The sequence below is a fragment of the Parus major genome, chromosome 3, assembly GCF_001522545.3.
Source record: "Parus major isolate Abel chromosome 3, Parus_major1.1, whole genome shotgun sequence".
NCBI lineage: Eukaryota > Metazoa > Chordata > Aves > Passeriformes > Paridae > Parus > Parus major.
This window is the reverse complement of record NC_031770.1, coordinates 21,745,365-21,760,121: the sequence shown is the minus strand read 5'-3', so window position 1 is coordinate 21,760,121 and position 14,757 is coordinate 21,745,365. Positions and strand designations below refer to the sequence as shown.

The window sequence follows — 14,757 nt, the reverse complement described above, 5'->3', positions numbered from 1 at the left end:
CCATCTTTCCCAATACAAGAACAGATACTAAAAATTCAGCCAAGAGGAAAAGTTTTCATAGCAAACAGAAAAATGATTCTTTGTGCAGAGGGAGGGGGGGAAAAACCCTATCTCTTGCTAAAGGATGTCAAGGACACCAAGAACTGGGATGAAGAGGAAACTGAGTAAGTACATGAAGGGTTGACTAACCAGGCAAAAACCCCTACCTGGCTTGGGAAACCCACCACACAAGTCAGAAGCTTGGAGAATATGTGGGAGAAGTATGATGCTTGTTTGCTGTGTTCACACTCTTCCTCTGTAATCCACCTGGAGTCATGGACAAGATGTTGGGCTAGACAGATGTGTCTGGGCCTTGCCCGGAGTGGCCACACTAATTTTATGGAAGATCTACCACACACATGAAGAAATCTGCTGCAGTCAGTCTGAGCCACAGTTACTAACTCCAGCTAGAATGTACATGCAAGGACTGGCTTGCGAGTTTCTACCTGCGTTTAATTTCATTTAATTTGCATTTAATTTAAGCATGAAAAGAAAATTGCAGCAATGCTATCACATGTATCAATTATTTTAACAAGCAGACAGTGTTTTCTTGGTGTCTGCTTATCAGTGGAGTCACACTGCTTTGTTACAAATGCACTACTCCAACAGAGCTAGACAGCATTTCCTAAAATTCAGATTTTGGGTTCTTAGAAGCACGCAACATGCTATTCCTAAACTTGACCCAGGGCAAGTTGCATAGGTCAAGCTGAAACATTCAGTGTTACCTTCTGGAAATTCAGTATTTTAAACCCCTGACAGACACATGGAATGAGAACTGGAGGCTGCAGGCTTGCCAGCATCATGACAGAGTGCTTGTCAAGTCTCTCTTAAGAAAATCACTAACTACAGAGTGCTTCATTTTAAAAGTAACAATGAATCAGAGAAGAGCCAATATGAAATTAATATTAAATCAACAGAAGTATTCATTTAGAAATAGATTTTGAATCAAAGTCATTCAAGTTATTATTTTCCCAGATGTAAAGCAAGAATGGATACAGATGAGTAAATTGCCAAAGTTAAATTGCCTAAGTGAGTAAGCAACAAAGATCATTAATTGCAATTAAAAAGTGCCAGATGAATATGGGCACATTTTCTTATTATTTACAGTAAAGTGTTTCAAAATAATTTATTCAATATTTAGCTGTATTTAAAGCTGTTCTTTCAGTGGATAATGGTTTGCACTTCATTAAGGGAAGACTCCTGCAGTTCTCTGCTGTGCTGATTTCCTACCTTCTGCTTTTGTGGAGAGAGCTGCTGCAGCACTGGATTCCTCAGTCCAGCTCCAAACTCACATCCAACCATTTTCAGGGCAGGGTGGGGAGAACAATACAGACAGCCCACCAGAAACCCCAGGCCAGGAAAAAAAAAATAAATCTGACAGTAACATCAGTCTCTACAGACCTCCTTTTAGAGCAAGCAGGTGTTAGTGCAGCTACCTCCATGTGCTCTCAAATCACAGTATTTGTGCATGCTCTGGTTTCAAATAAGCCTTACATAACCATCCGAGATACCTGACTGCCAAAAAAACCTGTATCACCAAGGATTTAGGAAAATTCATTTTGAAATACATCTTGCTATACTTTTTTTTTTTGGAGGGGGGGGAGGGGGGTTACACTGTGTTGCAACCTGCTCATAAGCAAATTTATTTTAAAGCAGGGAGCTCTGACAGACCCTGAAACTGCACAAAAAAAAATCCTGAAAATCCGGAAAAGAAACTGTGCAAAACACAAAGGAGTGGTACCTAAATATCTCCAAGGATGCTGCTTTCAGGTGTAAGCAGACCTTTGACTCTATTATTAACCCTAATACTAACAAACCCTATTATTTTTTAAATGGAGCATGTTAACAGGAGTGCAAATCAAAGACTGCTGCACTAGTTATAACATGATGTGAATCTCACGTCTGGCATTTGTACCTGAGAAATCAGGGAGCTGCATACACCAGTGCTCAGGAACTCCTCTTGCCCAGCCTGGCTTGCCCAACTCAGCCACACCTTTCTGACAGCCAAACTCTTCCAACTTTCTACCTACCATTAAAAGACACTCTTACCTTTCATTTCTAGTACTTGCTGAAAGACTGAGCAGACTGACTCTCAGAGACTTCAGCAGAAGAAGCTGCTGCAGAGGCCATACTTAAGCTGATGTCTCCAAGCACTGGTTTGATTTCTGTGGTGTCAGTCTGTTTGCCACTTCCAGCATAGGTGGAAGACACAGACTTCTCAAACTGCTTGAAAATGTTAACAGTCTCATTCTTCTTAAATAGCACATAAACCTTCTAAATATGCTCACAGGCATCTACCCTACACACCCCAAACCACACAGCAATGATGTACCTGAGTGTGAATGGTACATACTTGCCTTATAAGTGGTAAGACAGAACTGAACAATCACATGAAACAGCAGCTTTCTGGCCTAGACAAAAAAAATAAAAATCAAAAATCAAATTTAAACAGCTTCCTAACTTGTTTGTTGTTTGGGGTTTTGCTTTTTTTTTCCAAATCATCAGCAGAGGCAAATCTTTACAACTATTTTCTTCACTGTGGATTCAGTGATACTAAGTTGCTTCCTATTTACTTAAGAAGCAACTCCTCATCTGAGTCTTCAAGGCAATCGAGCTGTAATCCTCTGAAGTCCTTTCACAGCAGATACTCAACTGTCTACAATCACAAATTTGTGGGGGTTCAGAGCTTCTCTTCATTCCCCCTCTTTGTCCTCCCTGGGGTTCCTATTTCCTGGGGTCAATGCAAGCTGAACACCAGCTCAGACCATGTACAGAACCTCTCAAACCCACCAGCAGACTCAGTGTTTGCCACTGAGAAAAAACAAATCATAGACAGATTTCAGCAGGAAAGCTTGCCTCCAGCCAAGCTCTGGATGGTGTCACACTGCCAGACTGGATTCAGAGTGGGAAAGAATACACCAGCCAGGTGTGGACTTGAGAACTTCAGCTTGCACTTGAAAAAGAAAGTATTTGCTAGTGTTAACCAGCATTCAGTGTGGTTTCCTGAACACTTGCACAACTCTAAATGCAGCCAAATAGGCTGTTGGCTCTTGCTTCACATCAATCTATTCTTGTAGCTTGTCCTTTGTTCTCTATTTGTCCTTTTGTGATCAGCTGGATCACTGACCTCAGAATTAACTTTTTTCTCCAAAGATTAACTCTCAGACTGAACATCTTAATCGTCATTCCAAGATCTTGACACAACAACCCACCTGGAAGAAAACAAGAAGCCTTTTTTCCAGGGGGAAGAAAAAACAACCATCAAAGCTTTCTCACATGTTATTCAAGTCACATTCCTCATGTAACAGTGAATCAAAAAGTTTGATTTTTAAAAAAATCAATTATGAAGTTCAATATACAACCCTGCAGAAGTGAAAATTGAATTTCTCTGAGAAACAGCATCAGAACTGAATGTACTCTGCTGCATTTGAAAACAGTATGGTAAGATTTCAGTATGGCTCTAACTAAGCTCATAGCAACCTCTTACCAGAGAAAAAATTGCTGCATGGTGAAATAAAACAATTTAAAAAAACACACTAGAGCAAGTTTGATCAAAAATAAGCTCTGGAATGTGCATATTTGAAGAACAATAGCTTAAAACTCCTTTGAATTGTCAGCTTTTGGCATTTAGAACATTTTGACAGTTCTAAAACAAAATCAATTCTTATCAACTGAAGAAACAGTGTATTTGCAACCATTTTGAAGACTAAGTGTTGTGCTAAAAAAATTCAAAAAGCCGTAAAATACTCCTGCAAACACACACCTGAGTCATTACAGGGTTAGGGTGAAGATGGCTTCTCATGAAGGACTTTTATACTGCCTGTATTTCTATTCTGCACTAAAACCTTCCTCTGGAATGCAGGTGCTGGCAGCAGTGCTGGCCCATCTGGAGGCTTTCATCAGACACCAGAAGTACCTTCAACTCTCTTTTCAGGGACAGACACCATTCACTGTATTATTTAGCTTCAAGAATGGTCATGCTATCAAGTGATTGTCCTACCTTTCCTATGCTTTTCCATCCTTCTATTAATTTAGGAATACAATTACATAATTTTGTTAAATTAAACAAGAGTTTCAAAAGACAGCAAAAGCAACAAGCATTCCAGTAACTTAATTTTGTATTTACCAGCAATAAGCTAAAATTCACTCTGATGAAGGCTCATACTTGGGTTTTTAAATATGAAAGGAAACGGATAAGATGAAAAAATTAAGAAAATAGAGGCTGCTTGTCCTGGAAAAGCCATGATAAAGAACTGATAAGTTTAAGTACAAGAATTATCAAACAGTATTAATCATCTAAGGAAGGTTTGTTCTTCTTGCCACTTTACAGAGGAAGAGTTAGCTACAAAACTGTGGGAAGTTCATTACTAGTATAAAAATAAATTGAAAAGAGGACTGGATATTAAGAATACTACTATCATAATTAAGACTAATGAATTTTTGGGGAGGTTACTGAACCTTGCACTTCTCAACATAAGCCCACCTCTACCAAAGGGATGCCATAAATCAGATTAGAGACCTTACAGCAGAACAGACGATGTAGCACTGAGCTACAATTAGCCCAATTCTTGAACTATGACTTGAAGGGCACAGCTTCAGTGACATGTGACATTAAAAGCCAGCTGGGCTGAGGAGGTGGGGTGTGACACTGTATCAAACAACTGTATATGACTTGGTTTGTGCCAAACTGTGATAACAGTATATTAAGGACAAACCGTCTTTTATGATAGTTGCCTTTGTCATACTTTCTTCTTTCACCCAGTTTTACACATCACTCCAGCTGAGAAAGTAGAATGGCATCAAATTTACAAGGTATAAAAGCTACAAGGATCATTTAAAATGAATTAAGTATTAATAAAATGACAGCAGCCAAGAACAGAACTGTGTATCATGACTCAACATTAAAATAGCTACCCAGGAAACTCAGCAGGAAGGGGACATAATTTTTGATAAGGAGAACTCTTAATCTATAAACCAATTTAACTAAAATCATGTGGGAGAGGAAGATAAATTCCCATGAGTATCAATAAAGCTTGGTGGAAACAAAAAGACAGGGAGAATAATAAATAATGGAGTAGAAAGCTTATTATAGTAAGCTGAATAATTTGGCAACCCAGGACTCCAGGAACATTGTTAAGACAGTATAGAGCACAAGGAGTGCTGTAGATGAAGAATGTGTCCAGCAAACCATGAAGTTCAAGTGTGATGCTTCTGATAAAGAAACCACTTCCCAAGAAAGGAGAAGAGTTATAATGTACAAAAGGTTTACAGGCAGTCTCTATGCAAGCCACTGGCAACACCTTTAATCTCTGCACTACACCTGGCTCTAGCACCCACAGATCAACTATGGTCACCTGAACAGGAGGGAAGCTTGATTTCTCTTACGTGGGTTTTTTATGTGATTAAAAAAAAGGGAAAAGATAGAAGAGATTAAAAGTAAAGATATTCACTAACTTTGTTAGACTTCTAACTTTCTAATATAACCATAGCAATTTATACAACTATATTTCATGCAACTGAAGAAACATTTTCTGACATGGCAAGAGACCAATAAAAGCATTCAGAAAGCAGCAGATTAGAGGAAGAATTTTTTATACAATATACAGATCAAGAACATCTCTGAAAGGGAAGTTTTACAATGCTAGAAGCACTTTTGTATAAAAAAATTGCTAAAAAGAAGAGAGGACATAAAATACCTCAGTGTCACTATGTATCAAATACTACTTTTCCCTGGCATTTAAAATTTACTTTCACTTTTTCATCCTTTTCAGTACGCTTCCAAGTCCATTACTATGAAAGAGTGACAGCTAAACCCACACATTTCATTCCTATTTTTGCCCAATTATCTTTCCTTGAGTAGGATGGACAATATGGCTCCATTCTATTTCTGAAAGAATTCCTTTATTTTAGTACCCAGTTAGGTCAACTACTATCAAATGTTCATTTCTCTAGAGTCTGAATGATGCCACTCAAAGAGGGGGGGAAAAAAAGGCAGCCAGGTTTGATTTCAGCTAAGTTGATAGCAACCAAAGAATAGGAAAATATGAAATTGGTATTTGATAAGCACCTCTGGTCTCCCTCCAGAACCACACAACTTGTAATTAATTTAGGGAACTTCTTACTCTCCATACCTTTTTAAGACAGAAAGAAATAGAACAGGAATAGGCCAAACTTTGCTCATCAAAAAAAACCTAAACTTTTTAACAAGGACTGGGGTATTCAGTTTCTCTCTTTTAAACTTAAAATGGTTTATGACAACGAGAGCTTTCTTCAGCCTTTCTTTTCTGCATGTAGCCTGACAAGAAACACTCTGATGCATTCCACAGCTTGATTTTTCAGCTTATTTTAAATCCTACCTTCACTACTGCAAGAACATAATCTCAGTTATTTCCTATGTTGACATGAATAACTTCAAAACTAAAAATCTGAAAGCAATTTCTGTACAAGGGTTTTTGCTAACCCTGAGATTGGACTATTTTCTGTCTGAAGTTGAAAAGTACTCTGCATATGTGGCTTCCTTAGTAAGGATCTTTGCTTCAAATTGCTGAATGATTATCAAAATTTGGCTGTGGACACACCAGCACCACCCATCAATAAGAAACTACCACAACTCCCCCACACATTGTTTCTATAATAAGGAACAGAAATCCACAAGGAAGTTAACCCTGCTGCTGAACATGCCAAGAAGTTAATTTTAAAAACAGAGACTAAAGCACCACATCCCATAACTATAGGCATTATTTATAGCCCATCTATACACTCCCCTATAGCCCAGACATCCCAGAACAATAATGCTGCAGGAATATTCTTATTCTCTCTTAACTCTTCTGATATGATAACCAAAACAACCCTTCAGATCTAGTGATCAGCGACAGTTAACTCCAGCAACAACAGGCACAGGCAACACAAAGATCTGTACAGAACAGAAGAACTTGAACTCAGTGGGAAATAGTTCAAGAAGAGGAATAAAGTGTACAGCAGTGGATGCAAAGGAAGTTTTAAAGCCTGGAATAAAAGTATGAACATAGCTAGCATATTCCAGAAATACTTTTACTACAGTTCCATGCTGTCACGAACCAGTGCAAACCATCATTCTTGCTGAAAGGAGATGATCACCTTCTTGATCACTCTGGATGCCTCTTCCAGTATCTGCTTCACCCATTATGTGAGCCAAGCCAAGCACTCATGCAGCCATACCACAGACATAATCAAATTAAAACTAAGGTGGGTTTTTTTGTCTTAACATCAAAATAAAGTTAGCAGAACTAAAACTAATTATGAAAACATATAAAATACGTTATAAATGTATTTGATATTTGAAGAAACCAATTTTACACAACATTTTTCGTAACTCAGATCTTTGACATTTCATTTGCTTTATACCCATACAGTGATCTTTACCTTTTCTCACTGCATCTCCACCTGATGGAGTTCCATTTTCTTGCGGCGCTACAAGTGTTTTCAGAATTACTTGTGTTGCCCCAAGTCTTGGCAGGGTGACATGTTTAAGAAATGGCAAATTGTTTTTCTTGGCAAATGCCTGGCTTGTTTCTCTTCTTTTCCTAAGAAAGCCACCCTCTGGAAATAAAACAATCCATTTCCGATTGCGGCTCCTGTAATATTTTTCTAGATGATCTTTGAGTAACACAAGCTGCTGGTCACGGTGTGTTCTCCCCTGTAAGGATAAAACACTATCTAAATAAAATGATTGCTTAAAAGAGATAACATAAGACATAATTATCATGTTTCTAAGGTTTCTCTCTTTACAGAGATAAAAATAAGCCTCTGAGAGACTAAAAATCTATGCTCTCCTCAGAGTACCTACTGGAGGTGTACAGACCAGGCCTCAGCTGGGGTACCACAGCAGAACCACAGACCTCACTCAGACCTGCACTGCTCCAATGACCCACTCACTTCTCCTCTTTGATGCATTAAGACACTTCTTCAGAACAGTAAGATACATCCTTAATTACTGCAGAAATATCTTCAGGAATAATCTTTCCTCTTCCCATCTCTGCATGCACCAAGTTAGTCAAATTTTCAGAGGAACCTCTTAACACTAATTAGCATTTCTGAGTGCTCCAAAGTGACTTTGTCAAATCACTCAAAAGACATAGGAGGGCAAAATTAGAACTCTCCTCAGCAGAGGTGATTTTAATTTTCTGAAATGTCAACAAAAATGCCACAAACATTGCACTGTTTGGTGGCTAGTTGGGGTTTTTTGGTCACAGGAAGAGGGGAAGAGTAGTGGGGTTGAATGTATTTTACTAAAGGTGAGTTTTGTGAAAGTGGTTCTCCTACATTTAATTCCCACCACTGCAATTACTTCTGACTGACCACATGAGAGGAAAGGAAGAGGCTCTGTCTGCTCATATTAATGCAATTATAAAGCAATATAAAAATCCTCAGTTAAGCCAGACCTTTCTTATCAGACCACAGGACTCCAGGATAGCACAGTAGTTAAGAAAAGAACAGTGAACCATAACCACCCAAATATTACTAAAGCCTTTCCAGAGTTAGGCGAAGGACCATTACTCACTCACATGAAGTATTCTGCCACACCCAAAGGCTAATGGCCTAGAAACATTTTATTTTCAACTGGATTATCTCTAGACTCACAATGATATAATTGTATTTGTGATGTTGTCTACATCAGCCACTTTACAAAAATGAGGAAAAGCCTTAGTTTTTGCTAAGTGCTTCAGTGATGGCTTGGTTTTGTGACTGGAATTGCAACCCCACATTCAGAAATCACAGCTAACAAGGTGACAACCCTGCGGACCTCGAAATGTGCATGCTGTAAATTCTACCTATTGGAACAGATTTATATTTTACAAAGCATCCAACCCTGTTCCTTCCATCCATCCTCTCACAATACACAGTTGTGTGCCTCTAGAGACCTTTGTTTTATCTAATTTTGCCTGAGGTTTTCTAACTATGCCTCTAGTGTTCTCTATGTTCTCTAGTGAGAAATCTCACTTCAGCTGTGTACTGCTGTGATTAAGCATTTCTTTATTTCATTCTGAGTAAATTAACTTCTTCTCTGCAGTGTGAAAATTCATTAATTCTCTCTGGCTCTCCACACATTTTATGTCCAGACAAAGGAATAAGGAGAGGAAAAAAACATGTATGATGGATATTGCAGTTCTCATAACTGGCAACAGGTTCATGCTTTTCATTTGCCTCCTGAATTTCTACTTCGAGAGTGCAGTTTGATCAACAGCCACCTAACAACAAAAAACCCTACCCAAACTGTATAAAATAATCTGAGGGTCTCACTCATTAATATTTGAGATGCTGAGTTCAACAGACATTCTTTCCTGATGTTCAAATAATAATTAACCTTCAACAATAAATTAATTACTATTTACACAGGTCCATCACCACCTTGATTGATCATCAAAAGGGATGGTCCTGGCCTTTCCTAATTTGAAACTCTACAGCCATAGCAGTGACCTAACCAGACTCTCTGCATGGCTTCAAGGTCACTAAGGAAAGATGAGAGGTGTGCTCAGAACCAGAGATAAAAAGGACTGCCCATGTATTTTGCTTGTACACCTCTCTCACAATAGGCTCCCTTCACAACTGTATTCCACAGTCATTTGTGTCTATGCAAATAATAAAAATAGCTTGGAAAACAAAGTAGCTTCAGAACACAGACCTCCCCAAATACACACTTTACAGCATAGCTATTTCATCATGCAAACCAACCAGGAGGTGAGAAATAAGTCACATAACACCACAGTATTCAAAATATATAAGGATAAATCAAAGCACTATAATGTGTTTGCATTTACCTGTCTTATAAAGAAGTCTCCATGGATTAGAGACACAATGCCAAAATTTGTATATTTAAAAATATGATCCATCAGCCACATCATCTGACGGACAACCTGAAAAGTAAAAAAAAAAATAAATTAAAAATGAGTGAATTATCAAGTGCAGAGAATTATGGATTATGAATATACAGGTCACATTCTTGTCAACTCCTACAACAGCAATACAACTAGCAAATAAATAGAATAAGATCCTTTATGTCCAAAACATAAAGCAGCACAGGTGCTATGCTTCTCCCTTGAGAGTAAAATTAAATAGCTGCTTTTTTGTTATGTAATATACAGCTCTACAATTTTAGCTATGGCAGAGCAGCCACATGTACCCCTGAGAGCTTAAACAGAGCCTGCTGCTCATCCCAGTCAAGCAGCACAGCAGGAACACAAGAACAGTTTGAGCTGATCAATTCACTTGACCATCACTTCTTACAGGACAGTGAGGCAGCTACTTTACCTGTTCAATCCTTAGAGATTTAAAATGGGAGAATTTCTCCCAACAAAGTAAACAACAGAAGGGAAAAGCTGCTTTTCTCATGAGGTCTTTTTCCTCGATCTCTCCTACATGTAGTTTTTGAGAGGGTAGGAAGCAGTTCTCCAAAACTGGAAAATCCAGTGTCTTTGCCATGTTCCAAATCATAGGCTAGGCTGCCTTTTCCCTGTGTTATGAGGCCACATCACTACTGGTGCAAGTTCAGTGAAACTGAAGTCATCTTAAGACAGTACTCTTCTATTTACCACTATCAAAAAAGAATATGAAGGACTGTGACATTTCTCTGGTGGTCAGATGACCATTCATGCACCTTCTGCTTTGCATCTTTCTCATGCACTTTGAGGCAAACACAAAAGAGATCAGCCTAAGAAACAAAAATAACATGCTAGTATCCCTTCCTGTCTGCCAGTGGTATTCCTTACTAGATGCCATACATCCAAAGGACCAAAGGCACACTATGCATTTGTGAGTGACAAAACAAAAATTAGTTCCTAGATACAATTCCTTACTTGTAACTAATATTGGCGAAATCGTTTATCCTACAGCTCTCTCCAGGCCTGTGTTAAATAAAAGTGAGGATCTTAAAGCCAAATTCTTCTCTGCAGACATTAACATTTTTTCAATTTCAGTAAATTAAAAAGCTTTATGGAAAAAAACAAGAAAGAAAAGGTGTGCCCCTAAGGATAAGAGTTTAAAAAAGCATCACTCAGAGGTGTTACTGCTCTTCAAGGCACTACAATGAGCTCATGCCCACGCATCACCCAAAGGTGACCGGCTGGTGCAGGGAACGACATCCTTTGACAAAAACACCACCAAAATTCCAGTAATAATGATTTAGCCTGCAGCAGTACTCAAGGCCTGCCAGTGTTCATGTACTACTTTGGCATTTTGACAACTACTTTTCTATTATATCGAGCAGAAGCTAAAGCAACGTAATCTGTTTTACTGGAGGAGATAAGTGAGTTTAACACTGCTCTGCTGGAAAGAAAACGTGTCTTTTGAGGAGTCAACACTGGACCCAGATGCTCTATGGCAATTCTGGATGAGGCACTCTTGCCTAGCAGTGCTACTGCTTCTCCTCTGCCATACTACTTGACACTTTTTCTTTAGATAATGGTGGATTTATCCTGCAAGTTGATCACTGCTCTTCAAAGTCTGAAGTCCATCTCACCTTGCTTTAGGTTTTTAACAGAGCTTCTAACTAGCATCCCTGAGCTTCCTCAGTCTTTCTGAGGAGTGATGAGATTTTGTCAAAGATAAGTGTGACACACAAACTGTAACTAAGACACACACAAATCTGTTGCATGTGGCTACAAAGACACAAACTTCAGAGCCCAGTGATCATAAATCTGCCTGTAAGCCTAGGCAATGGTAAATACAAAGAGAAAGTGTTTTTATGTATTAACTAATACATACACATACTAACATACCAGATCAAAAAAGCACTTCAAAGAATAAGATACAGTTATCTTGTCTGCAATCAAAAGGCAAATGAGATTAATGGATATTCATTTTGTTCTGCTACCAAGGACAGAATAGAGGACGCTGCAAAATTTTGTTGGTAACTCTTCTATGTAGTGACCTCTCTATTTAGTATCCCCAGGAATGAAACAAGAGGTGAGCCTCTTACCACTTGCATTTCAAGGAGGTTTAAACAAAGACATTCAGAAATGTTTTGAACACAAACTCAAAATTTGTGTTGTTGATGGTTTCAAGGAACTTCTGGATGCCACTTCAGGTCCTTTTTCGTTCATGCTCCCTGGTTAAGTTCAGAAGCTAGAAAAAGCTTTTACCAACTAAATATAAAAAAACCTAGGTGCCTCCTATTCACAGGCCCACTTTCACTTCAGTCTACGCAGGTAACAAAACAACCTGGATAGACTGACTTTCATCTTTCAAACACCTCTAACTTAACAATGAAACCTGAGAAAGCACGACTTGAAATCTGCATGCAAACCACTGCAGGCTGCACTTTTGTCTCCACTGCACCCTTCCTGGCACTGCTTTCTGTTCCAAATCAGAAAAAACACCCACATTTATCAGTCCTGATCCAGTTAGAAAGCAGTAATAGCAACATTTTAACTTCCTTCTGTTAAACACAATCTTAAATATTTATGAGACTACAACTTACTGAATTTTTTTAACTCTTACTTTCACAAAGAAATTGGAACAATTTCTCAAACTTTAATAAAAGCATAATTAGGTTACTTCTGCACCCGAAACATTACTGTTTGTTTTATATTATGGTATAATGTATTAATCAAACAATGCCACTAGTCCTTCCACTAAAATTTTAATTTTTAGCTAAAGTTCTACTTCTCTAGTAAAAACCAATTTTTTCTTATTCATGTAAGTGAATCTAAAAGACCAGAAATATCTCAGAACATGTATTTTATCTTACTGCTCTGTGCGATTAAATTTACTTAAAGCAGATAGACTACACTCTCACTGGTATCTAAGTATGTATAAAATACTAGAAAAAGATGCCATCATGGTTCCTGACACCACCCTTGGGACACTGTCAAGTTGCAAGACTGTCTCATGAGTTTGCCTCACTACATAGAAAAATCCAGAACCTTAAATTGAACACTTCTGATTCTTAAGTGAACTTTTTTTTTTTTTAAAAAACAGCATTGAAGTGTAAGTGCTTGCAGTTTACATCTGTTTTTAGTCTGTATTGGTTGGCAAAAGCAAGCAAAAGAAATTGTGGACTGGCATAAGCTTAACCCTCCTGAACAAAAAAGAATTCTTGAAAACTACAATCTGGCTGCAGGAGGAGTTTCAAGCTTGTGAAGGACTCCATGTTAAGTTTAAACTGAATTTAAGGAAAGCTGACTAATTTAAGCATTTTCACACTGTATAATGATTATTTCTGGACAGGAAGGTTTCTTTTCCTCCAGTACTTTCACAGTCACACAAAGACAATTCTCTACAGAAATATGAAGCATGCTATTTAAAAGCACCTGATCCAGCAAGTTCTAGCAAAGATAAACTATCCTGATCTTTCTCATTATTTTCAGCCACTTGTACTACTCTTGCTGTATTTTAAGCACATATTGAAGCTCATAGTGTTTTATTTCTTTATTAGCTAAAAACATCAAAGCCATACTAAGCTCTGGATATGTACATTCCAAGAGCAATGACTGCAACTACTTAAGGGAAAAAATCCTGATGTTGGGGATTTTCTGAAAACATGTGAAGTTAATAAATTCCATGATGAAGATTATTTGTGATCTCAGTGCCTCCCTCCATTTTTAGCACCTCCTACATTCACTAAAACTTACTCTGTCTTGGCTGAAATATTTAAGCTATGGGGTCAAATGGGACAAGCATGACTTAGACTTTTATCTATAAACTAGTGGTCAAGATTATATGCCATACATATCCACATGACTACACCCTGACAGTCTTATCTTTACCACAAGATTGTCCTATGTACAATTTCAATGAAGGGAATTAGAGTTTCTTCTGTCATTCTACTCATCTGGGTACAGCACAGAATACCATATATAACAAATTCCCTTAATTCCGAAATAAATAAAAGCAATCAAAAGTACTTTTAAGACAGCCTGCTCTAGACTAGAGTAGAAAGAAAGAAAGAAAAGTCTCTGCTCCATCTTGAGCACCATTTTCATACTTTGTGAGGTTGTGTTGTATAAAAGGGTTTTTTTTGCTTTTTTTTTTTTTAATCAGCTTTGCTCTCATAAGCAAGATCTGGAAAAATTTCTAAAACATGGTAAATCACTGATAAAAGTAAGTGTACCTGTAACTATATTAATTTGCACTAAGAAAAACAGTGCCAGTTACAAATTGTGCAGATGCAACAAAAAACAGTTCTTGTTTTCTTGTTTCTTCAGGGTATGATGAAGGAATCAACACTAAGACACTTCAAGAAAGAAGACAACACTAAGACAAACACAGCTGATGCATTTTTTTCAGCTTGACAGGTATGACTCCCATCCTAATCACGCACACATGCCCTTCTTCCTGATTTGTACATAAATTTGATCTCCTGTTCAGATCCTATACTCTGGTTTCCACTCCTTAGATATTAATTTTCTGAACAGTAATGCATGAAACAATCAATATTAGTTACACTTCTCACCAAGAAACGCTTAAGGGATTGTGAAATAAGAGCTCAAACAATTTTGACCTTAGCTAGGTATCTTAACTTTGGCATGCCCCCACTCCTACCAAAATCCCATACACAGCTTGCTCTAACTTTCCACACTGGAATAAAGTCATAACCAAGAAGCTAGACCTGTGCTGGTCTGAGCAAATTTGTCTTGAGTTGCACAGGGGCATGAGGTGAGAGGAGAAAGTCAAGTACATGACTACCTCCTAGGAGATCTGCTTCCCTCTGCCTTAACCTTGACTGGATGCACAGTGACTCAG

The 14,757-nt window shown here is 38.0% G+C and overlaps 1 protein-coding gene across 2 annotated transcripts in view; it reads right to left on the bottom strand.

Annotated features, from left to right (window-relative positions):
• Positions 1-14,757, bottom strand: part of LPGAT1 (lysophosphatidylglycerol acyltransferase 1) — a 60,505-nt gene that overhangs the window by 18,440 nt on the left and 27,308 nt on the right. For both annotated transcript variants that reach the window (XM_015621883.3, XM_033513301.1), the window contains exons 3-4: positions 9,837-9,932; positions 7,441-7,714 (exon numbers count right to left, since the gene is read on the bottom strand). In XM_015621883.3, the coding sequence (XP_015477369.1) occupies positions 7,441-7,714; positions 9,837-9,932 (370 nt within the window). The remainder of the gene's footprint in view (positions 1-7,440; positions 7,715-9,836; positions 9,933-14,757) is intronic.